Below are 15,150 nucleotides of genomic sequence, written 5' to 3' on the forward strand. Positions count from 1 at the left end.
GCCAATATTGAAAATGCATTAGCAAAGGCAAGTCGTTCAAAGGACCAGAGTGAAATCAGCCATTTCCTTTTTTGGGCCGATTATCTGTTCTCTTTGGGGTGGTGTCGATGAGGTCACGGTCGTTTAAATTGCATTCGTAGATTGCAGCGAATCTTCCACCACTGCTGGCGCAGTGGTGCAGCAGTTAAGGAATGCGCCACTGCCGCGACAGGCGGATGTTTCAAACACATCCATCCATGTTGCTTCTGAGACTGAGGCTGCTCTTTCCGAGCTCCCGTTAGGCTCACGCCTGGCGCCACGGTGGGCACTCAATTTGGTAACAGTGGGCAGTTTGCTCACAACACCGTGGGAATGTTGCCTCCTGCCAAGTTGTGCAAGTTGCGACGAGGCCAAAACATCACGTGAATTCTTTCGACCAATCAGGGAAATTTCTGACAGAGAAGCTGGACATTTTTTTGTGACCACAACCAGACTACTATCGCATTAAATGATCTCAAGCATTCACCAAATTGTCTGCGTGAGCGAAACCAACTTTTTTTCCAATAATAGTGAATCGTATTGTGCGTACATGTATTGCAATCCTATTTTGCGTAGGTTTCTGCCGTCAAGTGGTCCCAGCTGTCTGGTGACCAGCCGCTGCTATTCCAGAGGCGCAGTACAAAACTGCGAAATGAAGACTCATCTGACTGGCATCAAGGCTATGTCATCGCAGAGCAGTCTTCCCTCTACCCAAAACCAGGATACAGCGACCAGTGACGGTTCAAAATCATCATGGTGAGACCAAGTGGAGGACTGATGGATGAGGACGATGCAGACCTGTGGACGTCAGCGCCATCAGGCGTGACTTCCGCTGCGGGTGCTGCCAACGCCTCCTCGGTTGAAGACACTGGTGCTGTGGAAAGCTATCCTGGAGGAATCGCCATGTCAGTTCAAGAAGCCGTCGGCACCGCTCTTTCTCTTAGTTTTATCACAGCCTTCACTGTAATCGGCAACGTGCTAGTGATCGGCTCAGTCTTCAACCATCGGCCCCTTCGCACTGTGCAGAACGTATTTCTGGTATCCCTCGCCGTGGCCGACATTGCCGTGGCGCTACTTGTGATGCCGTTCAACGTGGCCTACTCCATCATGGGCCGCTGGGTGTTCGGCTTGCATATGTGCGAACTGTGGCTTACGTGTGATGTGCTGTGTTGCACAGCCTCCATTCTCAACTTGTGCGCCATCGCGCTGGACCGGTACTGGGCCATCCATGACCCTATCAACTACGCCCAGAAGCGCACTCTTCGACGCGTGCTGTTCTCCATCCTGCTGGTGTGGGTGATCAGCGCGCTGATATCTGTTCCACCATTGATCGGCTGGAACGACTGGCCGGAGCAGTTCGACGAAACCTCGCCCTGCCGTCTAACCCAGGTTTGTGGCACGAGAGCTCGTACGTTGTGCCTCATGTGTTTGCAAATTTTTACAGAGAACCAAAAGTGTTCCTACACCTAATGCCCATGAAACCAGCCTGCTTGGTATTGTAGCGGCGCAGGTTAGCTAAAAGACGGTAGAAGTATAATATTATACGGTGCCAACAATACTACAAAATAAGCCTACAATGTAAAACTCCTGAAAAAACTTTGCCTAATTGAGTTCGGTCGAAAGCAGTCAATAAAAACTGCACATCTGCAAAGCTTCAGCGGTGACGCCTAATAAAAGCTGGAGCCTAATATTAGGCGATGAAAACATTACGTCGGCACTGATTCCTTGAAAAGAGTAACAGGATATTCCGTCAAATATTAAGCCTTCCCTTTAATGTGTTGAGGAACACGAGCTCCTCAACGAGTACAAGGTGCTTACAGGATACGCGCAAGTTTTTAAAATGCTCTGCAGTACGTACAGTAAGCCGTACTACATTTATTTTCGCTTAATGCGATCATATAATGCTTAACAGAGTTGCAATAGAAACTTAGGAGGGTAGATGTGGAGGCCAGTTAGTGAAACATGAAGGAGCTAAACACCGCAGCGGACACGCCCTGTGTCGTCGTCTTTCTCTGTCCCGTGTCCGCTGCGGTGTTTAGCTCCTTCTTGCAATAGAAACCTGTGTCGAAAGAAGGAAGGCGTTGCTCTGCATTTTAACTGGTGACCAGCTATCTGCGAATATTTGCACGCTTTATGCACGTGCCAGTTGTGAGGGTTACGTTCTAGTCTACTGTAATCAGCAACACAACTAAGGACACAATAAAAATACCTTCATTCTGAATCAAACTTAAACAGCGCTATGCTCCGATCGAAACATGCACAAATAAAAGCTAATGTTGATGAGCTTGCGCTTTCTAAAAATTTGCACATCTCCGAAGCGAGAAGAGTGTTCTACAATCCTGTCGTTATCGCTTTAATAGCTTTAATTATCAAACAAAACAAGATGAATCAAAATTGACTTGTTTTATTCTTGAACAACGCCAAGCATGAAATATACAGGATGATAGTTCCAGAAAAGAAACATTTCACATCTGTGCTGAAAAACGTCCAGTTATTCAGAAGATAGCATTGATATTGCTAGCTAAAAATTTTTAATCCCATAAGCTGTCTTCTCGGGGTATAAATATGATCCTTTAGAGGTATTTAATGGGTCTCGTAAAGTTTTACGCAATCAAAAATCGAAGACTGCTTAACTTTCCTCAAGTTCAGTTCTCGTTGTACTGCGGTATAAATGCATTGGCTAGTGGCGCAACTACCAATTAAAACAAAATGCGAGTGACAAAAATGTCATGTAGAGAAGGTGCCTAATTAAAAACTAAACTCCTGTTTAAATATTCTAGTTGCGTCACCGCCACATATGAAAAGTGTTTATCACGCAAAAAATGCGGCTTAGAAAGTACGAAATGCGTTGTGCACTTTACAACTCGCGCTGATTATTATAATCAAGATGTGTACTTTCAACTGCATGCCCCTTATAAATAGGGCGCAATCTTCATTTCAAAAGAAAGGGAGACACCGACAAGGGGCTTCGGCCAAAAAGAGACGCTGAGGCTTCCTTGCAGAACTCTTGGTCACTCAACACCATGCTAAAGTAAATTTCCATAGTCGTGCTAGACACCTTGCATAAATTGGCAAAAACTGCTGTGTTCACGATTTACTGTACCGCTTCCGTATGGAAGCTGAAACGTCCTCTTTTCACCCGTACCATTAGTCGCAGTTTACGTGCAGATGGAAGGAGCTTACTACCTAACGAGATAAGGTTTCAACAAACCTTAGATTCCATGGCTCAATATTGCTTCGCACAGAAGACGACCCCGCGTATGCACACCACTAGAAACACAAAATGAGAAAAATTGTATGAATGTATGCATGTAATGATGGCGATGTTTACCCTACCCTCATTACCAGGGATTTGGGACAGCATCATGCCACAGCTGTTTCCCTTTCTTTCTTTCTTTCTTTCTTTCTTTCTTTCTTTCTTTCTTTCTTTCTTTCTTTCCTTCTTTCTTTCTTTCTTTCTTTCTGTCTTTCTTTCTTCCTTTCTTCCTTTCTTCCTTTCTTTCTTTCTTTCCTTTCTTTCTTTCTTTCCTTCTTTCTTTCTTTCCTTCTTTCTTTCTTCCTTTCTTTCTTTCTTTCTTTCTTCCTCTCTTTCTTCCTCTCTTTCTCTCTTTCTTTCTCTCTTTCTTTCCTTCTTCCTTTCTTTCCTTCTTCCTTTCTTTCCTTCTTTCTTTCCCTTCTTTCTCTCTTTCTTTCTTTCTTTCTTTCTTTCTTCCTCTCTTTCTTCCTCTCTTTCTCTCTTTCTTTCTCTCTTTCTTTCCTTCTTCCTTTCTTTCCTTCTTTCTTTCCCTTCTTTCTCTCTTTCTTTCTTTCTTTCTTTCTTCCTCTCTTTCTTCCTCTCTTTCTCTCTTTCTTTCTCTCTTTCTTTCCTTCTTCCTTTCTTTCCTTCTTTCTTTCCCTTCTTTCTCTCTTTCTTTCTTCCTTTCTTTCTTTCTTTCTTTCTTCCTCTCTTTCTTCCTCTCTTTCTCTCTTTCTTTCTCTCTTTCTTTCCTTCTTCCTTTCTTTCCTTCTTTCTTTCCCTTCTTTCTCTCTTTCTTTCTTTCTTTCTTTCTTTCTGTCTTTCTTGCATCACGCGCTATTTTTTAATGTTCAAATCCATTCGCACGTGGTCGCAGCCAAGGGAACTTGGAGCGCTAGTGCTTTATTCCTTGTAACGATTGCCTTCTATGTATATGAGTTTGTACGCCTGAGAGTGAAAGCCTTAATTCTTTCACTTTCCTGGCCATTAATTATATATATTACCGCGATAACTTGTTCGCTTTCTTACGTAAATCTGTATTAAACAAAGGTAAGGCTGCTCAGTTCAAGCGTTCTTGCTGACTGTTTTTGATATACGGGTATCACGGATGAAAGAAGCCAACAGCCACAGAAACCAAGGGGCACAGGGGATTTTTTTTTAAAATTAATTTATTTATTTTGTGGTGTTGATCAATTTAGAATATTACTGAACATGTCATCGCTTAAAGCTAATTTAGAAAAGCAGAAGAAAAAACAACCACTGCCGCCGGTGGGATCCGAACCCACGACCTCCGAATTACGCGTCCGGTGCTCTACCTCTGAGCTACGGCGACGGCTGTCAAATCTTCTGCTTTCGGGGGTATTTATGTTTACAAGTAACCTAACCTTGAGAGTGTTCATCAGCGCCACCCACGTTCATAAGCGGCGGACGTAGAACGTCCTGAGTAACCGCAGGTAGTGACGTAGAACGTCATCGAACGGAGAGGGTGGAAGCTGCGTGAGAACCCTCTTATGCTTCCTATGGAGTCAAGGCTGCCAGAACCGAGGCCCTCGCTAAGCAATTAAGCAAACAAGGGAAGTGGAATGAGGGGCTCGTTATAAATATGAAAGAAGCCAACAGCCACAGAAACCAAGGGGCACAGGGGATTTTTTTTTAAAATTAATTTATTTATTTTGTGGTGTTGATCAATTTAGAATATTACTGAACATGTCATCGCTTAAAGCTAATTTAGAAAAGCAGAAGAAAAAACAACCACTGCCGCCGGTGGGATCCGAACCCACGACCTCCGAATTACGCGTCCGGTGCTCTACCTCTGAGCTACGGCGACGGCTGTCAAATCTTCTGCTTTCGGGGGTATTTATGTTTACAAGTAACCTAACCTTGAGAGTGTTCATCAGCGCCACCCACGTTCATAAGCGGCGGACGTAGAACGTCCTGAGTAACCGCAGGTAGTGACGTAGAACGTCATCGAACGGAGAGGGTGGAAGCTGCGTGAGAACCCTCTTATGCTTCCTATGGAGTCAAGGCTGCCAGAACCGAGGCCCTCGCTAAGCAATTAAGCAAACAAGGGAAGTGGAATGAGGGGCTCGTTATAAATATGAAAGAAGCCAACAGCCACAGAAACCAAGGGGCACAGGGGATTTTTTTTTTAAATTAATTTATTTATTTTGTGGTGTTGATCAATTTAGAATATTACTGAACATGTCATCGCTTAAAGCTAATTTAGAAAAGCAGAAGAAAAAACAACCACTGCCGCCGGTGGGATCCGAACCCACGACCTCCGAATTACGCGTCCGGTGCTCTACCTCTGAGCTACGGCGACGGCTGTCAAATCTTCTGCTTTCGGGGGTATTTATGTTTACAAGTAACCTAACCTTGAGAGTGTTCATCAGCGCCACCCACGTTCATAAGCGGCGGACGTAGAACGTCCTGAGTAACCGCAGGTAGTGACGTAGAACGTCATCGAACGGAGAGGGTGGAAGCTGCGTGAGAACCCTCTTATGCTTCCTATGGAGTCAAGGCTGCCAGAACCGAGGCCCTCGCTAAGCAATTAAGCAAACAAGGGAAGTGGAATGAGGGGCTCGTTATAAATATGAAAGAAGCCAACAGCCACAGAAACCAAGGGGCACAGGGGATTTTTTTTAAAAATTAATTTATTTATTTTGTGGTGTTGATCAATTTAGAATATTACTGAACATGTCATCGCTTAAAGCTAATTTAGAAAAGCAGAAGAAAAAACAACCACTGCCGCCGGTGGGATCCGAACCCACGACCTCCGAATTACGCGTCCGGTGCTCTACCTCTGAGCTACGGCGACGGCTGTCAAATCTTCTGCTTTCGGGGGTATTTATGTTTACAAGTAACCTAACCTTGAGAGTGTTCATCAGCGCCACCCACGTTCATAAGCGGCGGACGTAGAACGTCCTGAGTAACCGCAGGTAGTGACGTAGAACGTCATCGAACGGAGAGGGTGGAAGCTGCGTGAGAACCCTCTTATGCTTCCTATGGAGTCAAGGCTGCCAGAACCGAGGCCCTCGCTAAGCAATTAAGCAAACAAGGGAAGTGGAATGAGGGGCTCGTTATAAATATGAAAGAAGCCAACAGCCACAGAAACCAAGGGGCACAGGGGATTTTTTTTTAAAATTAATTTATTTATTTTGTGGTGTTGATCAATTTAGAATATTACTGAACATGTCATCGCTTAAAGCTAATTTAGAAAAGCAGAAGAAAAAACAACCACTGCCGCCGGTGGGATCCGAACCCACGACCTCCGAATTACGCGTCCGGTGCTCTACCTCTGAGCTACGGCGACGGCTGTCAAATCTTCTGCTTTCGGGGGTATTTATGTTTACAAGTAACCTAACCTTGAGAGTGTTCATCAGCGCCACCCACGTTCATAAGCGGCGGACGTAGAACGTCCTGAGTAACCGCAGGTAGTGACGTAGAACGTCATCGAACGGAGAGGGTGGAAGCTGCGTGAGAACCCTCTTATGCTTCCTATGGAGTCAAGGCTGCCAGAACCGAGGCCCTCGCTAAGCAATTAAGCAAACAAGGGAAGTGGAATGAGGGGCTCGTTATAAATATGAAAGAAGCCAACAGCCACAGAAACCAAGGGGCACAGGGGATTTTTTTTTAAAATTAATTTATTTATTTTGTGGTGTTGATCAATTTAGAATATTACTGAACATGTCATCGCTTAAAGCTAATTTAGAAAAGCAGAAGAAAAAACAACCACTGCCGCCGGTGGGATCCGAACCCACGACCTCCGAATTACGCGTCCGGTGCTCTACCTCTGAGCTACGGCGACGGCTGTCAAATCTTCTGCTTTCGGGGGTATTTATGTTTACAAGTAACAAGTAAGAGGGTTCTCACGCAGCTTCCACCCTCTCCGTTCGATGACGTTCTACGTCACTACCTGCGGTTACTCAGGACGTTCTACGTCCGCCGCTTATGAACGTGGGTGGCGCTGATGAACACTCTCAAGGTTAGGTTACTTGTAAACATAAATACCCCCGAAAGCAGAAGATTTGACAGCCGTCGCCGTAGCTCAGAGGTAGAGCACCGGACGCGTAATTCGGAGGTCGTGGGTTCGGATCCCACCGGCGGCAGTGGTTGTTTTTTCTTCTGCTTTTCTAAATTAGCTTTAAGCGATGACATGTTCAGTAATATTCTAAATTGATCAACACCACAAAATAAATAAATTAATTTTAAAAAAAAATCCCCTGTGCCCCTTGGTTTCTGTGGCTGTTGGCTTCTTTCATATTTATAACGAGCCCCTCATTCCACTTCCCTTGTTTGCTTAATTGCTTAGCGAGGGCCTCGGTTCTGGCAGCCTTGACTCCATAGGAAGCATAAGAGGGTTCTCACGCAGCTTCCACCCTCTCCGTTCGATGACGTTCTACGTCACTACCTGCGGTTACTCAGGACGTTCTACGTCCGCCGCTTATGAACGTGGGTGGCGCTGATGAACACTCTCAAGGTTAGGTTACTTGTAAACATAAATACCCCCGAAAGCAGAAGATTTGACAGCCGTCGCCGTAGCTCAGAGGTAGAGCACCGGACGCGTAATTCGGAGGTCGTGGGTTCGGATCCCACCGGCGGCAGTGGTTGTTTTTTCTTCTGCTTTTCTAAATTAGCTTTAAGCGATGACATGTTCAGTAATATTCTAAATTGATCAACACCACAAAATAAATAAATTAATTTTAAAAAAAAAATCCCCTGTGCCCCTTGGTTTCTGTGGCTGTTGGCTTCTTTCATATTTATAACGAGCCCCTCATTCCACTTCCCTTGTTTGCTTAATTGCTTAGCGAGGGCCTCGGTTCTGGCAGCCTTGACTCCATAGGAAGCATAAGAGGGTTCTCACGCAGCTTCCACCCTCTCCGTTCGATGACGTTCTACGTCACTACCTGCGGTTACTCAGGACGTTCTACGTCCGCCGCTTATGAACGTGGGTGGCGCTGATGAACACTCTCAAGGTTAGGTTACTTGTAAACATAAATACCCCCGAAAGCAGAAGATTTGACAGCCGTCGCCGTAGCTCAGAGGTAGAGCACCGGACGCGTAATTCGGAGGTCGTGGGTTCGGATCCCACCGGCGGCAGTGGTTGTTTTTTCTTCTGCTTTTCTAAATTAGCTTTAAGCGATGACATGTTCAGTAATATTCTAAATTGATCAACACCACAAAATAAATAAATTAATTTTAAAAAAAAATCCCCTGTGCCCCTTGGTTTCTGTGGCTGTTGGCTTCTTTCATATTTATAACGAGCCCCTCATTCCACTTCCCTTGTTTGCTTAATTGCTTAGCGAGGGCCTCGGTTCTGGCAGCCTTGACTCCATAGGAAGCATAAGAGGGTTCTCACGCAGCTTCCACCCTCTCCGTTCGATGACGTTCTACGTCACTACCTGCGGTTACTCAGGACGTTCTACGTCCGCCGCTTATGAACGTGGGTGGCGCTGATGAACACTCTCAAGGTTAGGTTACTTGTAAACATAAATACCCCCGAAAGCAGAAGATTTGACAGCCGTCGCCGTAGCTCAGAGGTAGAGCACCGGACGCGTAATTCGGAGGTCGTGGGTTCGGATCCCACCGGCGGCAGTGGTTGTTTTTTCTTCTGCTTTTCTAAATTAGCTTTAAGCGATGACATGTTCAGTAATATTCTAAATTGATCAACACCACAAAATAAATAAATTAATTTTAAAAAAAAATCCCCTGTGCCCCTTGGTTTCTGTGGCTGTTGGCTTCTTTCATATTTATAACGAGCCCCTCATTCCACTTCCCTTGTTTGCTTAATTGCTTAGCGAGGGCCTCGGTTCTGGCAGCCTTGACTCCATAGGAAGCATAAGAGGGTTCTCACGCAGCTTCCACCCTCTCCGTTCGATGACGTTCTACGTCACTACCTGCGGTTACTCAGGACGTTCTACGTCCGCCGCTTATGAACGTGGGTGGCGCTGATGAACACTCTCAAGGTTAGGTTACTTGTAAACATAAATACCCCCGAAAGCAGAAGATTTGACAGCCGTCGCCGTAGCTCAGAGGTAGAGCACCGGACGCGTAATTCGGAGGTCGTGGGTTCGGATCCCACCGGCGGCAGTGGTTGTTTTTTCTTCTGCTTTTCTAAATTAGCTTTAAGCGATGACATGTTCAGTAATATTCTAAATTGATCAACACCACAAAATAAATAAATTAATTTAAAAAAAAATCCCCTGTGCCCCTTGGTTTCTGTGGCTGTTGGCTTCTTTCATATTTATAACGAGCCCCTCATTCCACTTCCCTTGTTTGCTTAATTGCTTAGCGAGGGCCTCGGTTCTGGCAGCCTTGACTCCATAGGAAGCATAAGAGGGTTCTCACGCAGCTTCCACCCTCTCCGTTCGATGACGTTCTACGTCACTACCTGCGGTTACTCAGGACGTTCTACGTCCGCCGCTTATGAACGTGGGTGGCGCTGATGAACACTCTCAAGGTTAGGTTACTTGTAAACATAAATACCCCCGAAAGCAGAAGATTTGACAGCCGTCGCCGTAGCTCAGAGGTAGAGCACCGGACGCGTAATTCGGAGGTCGTGGGTTCGGATCCCACCGGCGGCAGTGGTTGTTTTTTCTTCTGCTTTTCTAAATTAGCTTTAAGCGATGACATGTTCAGTAATATTCTAAATTGATCAACACCACAAAATAAATAAATTAATTTTAAAAAAAAATCCCCTGTGCCCCTTGGTTTCTGTGGCTGTTGGCTTCTTTCATATTTATAACGAGCCCCTCATTCCACTTCCCTTGTTTGCTTAATTGCTTAGCGAGGGCCTCGGTTCTGGCAGCCTTGACTCCATAGGAAGCATAAGAGGGTTCTCACGCAGCTTCCACCCTCTCCGTTCGATGACGTTCTACGTCACTACCTGCGGTTACTCAGGACGTTCTACGTCCGCCGCTTATGAACGTGGGTGGCGCTGATGAACACTCTCAAGGTTAGGTTACTTGTAAACATAAATACCCCCGAAAGCAGAAGATTTGACAGCCGTCGCCGTAGCTCAGAGGTAGAGCACCGGACGCGTAATTCGGAGGTCGTGGGTTCGGATCCCACCGGCGGCAGTGGTTGTTTTTTCTTCTGCTTTTCTAAATTAGCTTTAAGCGATGACATGTTCAGTAATATTCTAAATTGATCAACACCACAAAATAAATAAATTAATTTAAAAAAAAAATCCCCTGTGCCCCTTGGTTTCTGTGGCTGTTGGCTTCTTTCATATTTATAACGAGCCCCTCATTCCACTTCCCTTGTTTGCTTAATTGCTTAGCGAGGGCCTCGGTTCTGGCAGCCTTGACTCCATAGGAAGCATAAGAGGGTTCTCACGCAGCTTCCACCCTCTCCGTTCGATGACGTTCTACGTCACTACCTGCGGTTACTCAGGACGTTCTACGTCCGCCGCTTATGAACGTGGGTGGCGCTGATGAACACTCTCAAGGTTAGGTTACTTGTAAACATAAATACCCCCGAAAGCAGAAGATTTGACAGCCGTCGCCGTAGCTCAGAGGTAGAGCACCGGACGCGTAATTCGGAGGTCGTGGGTTCGGATCCCACCGGCGGCAGTGGTTGTTTTTTCTTCTGCTTTTCTAAATTAGCTTTAAGCGATGACATGTTCAGTAATATTCTAAATTGATCAACACCACAAAATAAATAAATTAATTTTAAAAAAAAATCCCCTGTGCCCCTTGGTTTCTGTGGCTGTTGGCTTCTTTCATATTTATAACGAGCCCCTCATTCCACTTCCCTTGTTTGCTTAATTGCTTAGCGAGGGCCTCGGTTCTGGCAGCCTTGACTCCATAGGAAGCATAAGAGGGTTCTCACGCAGCTTCCACCCTCTCCGTTCGATGACGTTCTACGTCACTACCTGCGGTTACTCAGGACGTTCTACGTCCGCCGCTTATGAACGTGGGTGGCGCTGATGAACACTCTCAAGGTTAGGTTACTTGTAAACATAAATACCCCCGAAAGCAGAAGATTTGACAGCCGTCGCCGTAGCTCAGAGGTAGAGCACCGGACGCGTAATTCGGAGGTCGTGGGTTCGGATCCCACCGGCGGCAGTGGTTGTTTTTTCTTCTGCTTTTCTAAATTAGCTTTAAGCGATGACATGTTCAGTAATATTCTAAATTGATCAACACCACAAAATAAATAAATTAATTTTAAAAAAAAATCCCCTGTGCCCCTTGGTTTCTGTGGCTGTTGGCTTCTTTCATATTTATAACGAGCCCCTCATTCCACTTCCCTTGTTTGCTTAATTGCTTAGCGAGGGCCTCGGTTCTGGCAGCCTTGACTCCATAGGAAGCATAAGAGGGTTCTCACGCAGCTTCCACCCTCTCCGTTCGATGACGTTCTACGTCACTACCTGCGGTTACTCAGGACGTTCTACGTCCGCCGCTTATGAACGTGGGTGGCGCTGATGAACACTCTCAAGGTTAGGTTACTTGTAAACATAAATACCCCCGAAAGCAGAAGATTTGACAGCCGTCGCCGTAGCTCAGAGGTAGAGCACCGGACGCGTAATTCGGAGGTCGTGGGTTCGGATCCCACCGGCGGCAGTGGTTGTTTTTTCTTCTGCTTTTCTAAATTAGCTTTAAGCGATGACATGTTCAGTAATATTCTAAATTGATCAACACCACAAAATAAATAAATTAATTTAAAAAAAAAATCCCCTGTGCCCCTTGGTTTCTGTGGCTGTTGGCTTCTTTCATATTTATAACGAGCCCCTCATTCCACTTCCCGGGTATCACGGATGTATTTCTCCAGTGTTCCTAGTGTTTTTAGAACGCTCGCTTTACATCAGTACAAAACCTTCTGTCATTCCTTTTCTTTTGCGACATGTGCTCCTATAACCACGTAAAGTATGGCCACGGATTTTAACTTTTTTCGCGCAAACCGTCACATGCAGGAGACTGGCTACGTGCTGTACTCCGCAAGCGGCTCCTTCTTCATTCCGCTTCTCATAATGACCATCGTGTACATCAAGATCTTCCTGGCCACCCGCCGGAGGCTGCGGGAGCGTGCCAACGCCGCTGCAAAGGTGCCCAGCCCGGCGACGCGCTGCCCGACAAGTGCCGAACCGTCAGTCGCACTGCTCCAGGAGCGACACCCTTCCTCCTCGGAGGACACGCCGCCTCCACAGCCGCGAGGCCAGGGCGGTAGCCGACCCTCGCTGGCCGACACCAGCGTGACGATCGAACAGAACGGCAGGCCGCCCAGCGTCAAGGTGTTCACCTGCTGGGAGGAGCGCCAGCGGATCTCGCTCTCCCGCGAGCGGCGGGCTGCACGTGTGCTCGGTATCGTGATGGGTGTGTTCGTGCTGTGTTGGCTACCCTTCTTCATCATGTACGTTACGGCGGCGTTTTGCGACGACTGCGTCAAATCCGATCGCCTCGTGAACTTCATCACATGGCTGGGCTACGTCAACTCGGCCCTGAACCCCGTGATCTACACAGTGTTCAACACCGACTTTCGCCGCGCATTTCGCAGTATCCTATGTGGTGGTGTGAGGAGGACGCACTTGTGAGGTCGCCACAGTTTGTTTTTTCTGGAACCGGAACTGCTCTGTGAAAAAAAAAAAAATGCGAGCAGTTTCATTTTATGTGTACGTACACCTGTAGTGGGAATCCAAATATGTACTCCTAATATGATTTTAGCGCTATCGGACTGGTTTTTTCTGTGGCAAGAGAACGTTGTCCCAGAGCATGTTCCGGTGCTTCGGAATATTAGAGAACGCCGTATAATGTCAGTCTGTATATGTCGTTTGTCAGTGATATCGGTAAATTAGAGGTATCCCCTACTCATATGAACGCTTTCAGTCACTACATACAGGTGCCTAAAAATGGCTTTGTGCGAGTCAACTCTAAATGTAGCCTTCGTGATTCATAGGTGTGAATTAAAAAAAGCCTGCGTAGTCTGAACTGCTGAACCTCTGTGTAACTGATATTCATGCATATTACTGCATTTTTCCGTGAGGATCAGAAAGCCAGAATTTATAAATTCAGCTGCCGGGCCTTTAGTCTTCTCTTCGCATGCGCCTTGGTTGTTTCTTTTTCTACGGTCACCTGAAATTTCTGAGGTGTTCATTGGAACTCACTTCTAATTTTCGAGCTGGCTGATAGAAAAACTACAGAAATAGACTTCATTGTACATTGCTATAGACAAAGCACTCAGTGATTGTGCAGGGTGTGGCTGAATCGCATTTTGCTTCCTCTATTTGACCCCAAACAAGTGGTCGCTATTACCCATGTTTCATCAATGCCGGCCAATTTTCTAAATTTGTGATCTGAGAGCGCGTTATTCTGCTTATCATATTCTGGGAAAATTTGTGTAACAACAAAAAGATGCACTACTTGATTAGGTTGGTGCCCAATAGATAGATTAAAGAAAGTCGGGCTTGAAGAACAAAGGAAGCAGAAAAATGGAGCTCACAGATTATTTGAGGGAGCCCTCAAGTTGGCATTTCAATTCAAATTATTTGCTCAGGAAAGGCCCCGAAGGGAAGGTTCCTTAGAAAATTTGATATATATTGTCTATATGATTATGTTTTCAGGCGTTAGGTTTTTCGGGGCGCAATTGAGCTGCTGCACAATAAGTACACAAGCTCTGTGTTTGGTTCATACTTTCATAAATGCAGCTCACGTTCCATGAGACAAAGCTCCTACGAGTATTAATAAAATCGTTGCGCTTTATTCACTTAGCTTTCTGCTTCACGTGTAAGTCACTTTTTTGTCGGCAGCCAATATTTCACTTCTCATTACAAGTCGTAGTCATCAGTGCGTGTGTGTACATGGATGTGTCTATGTAGCTTGTAGTATTTAGGTAGCGCTTGTTGGAGAGGCAGAGCATGCTTCATCTGAAAGAGATCAAAAACCGAAAGCGGCTTTCGCCTCAACAGCGGGCAGAATCTTCCGCCGCGGCGGTGGGGAATGCGGAGTTCGACACGACTCCAGAGTGTTCCCTACTGCCGCAAAACATAAGTGCGCGTTCGTACCTTAATGACGGGGCTCTTGCTCGCACGAGTCTTTCGTCCTTGTAGCATCTCGTTCCGTGTACCTACATATGTAATTCCTTCTGTGACTCCCGCCGCGTTGCTAGTGAAGAAACACAAAATTTTTTTAAATTGGTAATACAACATGTAGTACTAGCTTTAACCTATATAACTTTATTGTATTCGATAAAACGAAATTTAGTTTAGAACGGAATGAATGCCTATTTTAATAAGTAAAATGTGGTATTGTAAATGGAAGTCTCCTTTTATCGAAAGGCTTCTGTGAGCTTCAAGTTCGCTATATGTCTTCCTCAGCACGAAATTGACTGTTAAGTTTCTTCTCTGCGTTAAAATTTATCAGAAACAAGTTTTCTCGATGATACCAATACTAGAGAAATAGTCAGCATCGGACAACTACTTGAGGTGCATGGCTATATTTAGCGGTGGGTCACCTGACTTTCACACGACTCCTGGTGACAACAGAGTTAAAAGCCATAATATATATGCTGAAAAAATTATTAGTGCGAACAATACTGGAATACATGCCATGCTTTAGAATTCGAGGTTCTGTGTTCTTAAGCACTGGCACTTCTAAATACATGGCATACTCGCCATTATTTTAGCAATCGGTGTGTATCTGCGTAAGCAGTTTAAAAGCTTTTAAAATACTGTTCGTATTGCGTAAGTATGGGGGCTCTGCTAAACAATATCGACAATTATGGGCCTCTGCGTTTCTCCTATATTTAGTCAAATGTGCGGTTCTTCCTCTGTTCCTAGGTAAACTTTACAGCAAGAAAAAATTGAATTTACGCGGAATATAACAATACTGTCGTGATAAGCGCTTTGCTGGGAAGAGCTTGACAAAAGAAGGTGTTTCTCAGTGCTGACGCAGATACTCATA

The 15,150-nt window shown here is 45.5% G+C and overlaps 1 protein-coding gene across 1 annotated transcript; it reads left to right on the forward strand.

Moving 5' to 3' along the window:
• Positions 1–771: 771 nt before the first annotated feature.
• Positions 772–13,950, forward strand: LOC149371582 (putative G protein-coupled receptor No18). Its single transcript, XM_089565857.1, has 2 exons — positions 772–1,407; positions 12,168–13,950. Exons 1-2 carry the CDS (start codon positions 772–774, stop codon positions 12,783–12,785), a joined length of 1,254 nt encoding a protein of 417 aa, XP_089421983.1. The 3' UTR covers positions 12,786–13,950.
• Positions 13,951–15,150: the final 1,200 nt, after the last annotated feature.

The sequence above is a fragment of the Amblyomma mixtum genome, chromosome 1 (genome assembly GCF_055824585.1).
Source record: "Amblyomma mixtum isolate Tamu chromosome 1, ASM5582458v1, whole genome shotgun sequence".
Taxonomy (NCBI): domain Eukaryota; kingdom Metazoa; phylum Arthropoda; class Arachnida; order Ixodida; family Ixodidae; genus Amblyomma; species Amblyomma mixtum.

Excerpts from the sequence above, each read along its gene's own strand:
- LOC149371582 (XM_089565857.1), top strand. The coding sequence starts at position 772 with ATGGTGAGACCAAGTGGAGGACTGATGGATGAGGACGATGCAGACCTG. Across the intron at positions 1,408-12,167 it reads CGCCCTGCCGTCTAACCCAG|GAGACTGGCTACGTGCTGTA; the intron begins GTTTGTGGCACG and ends CGTCACATGCAG.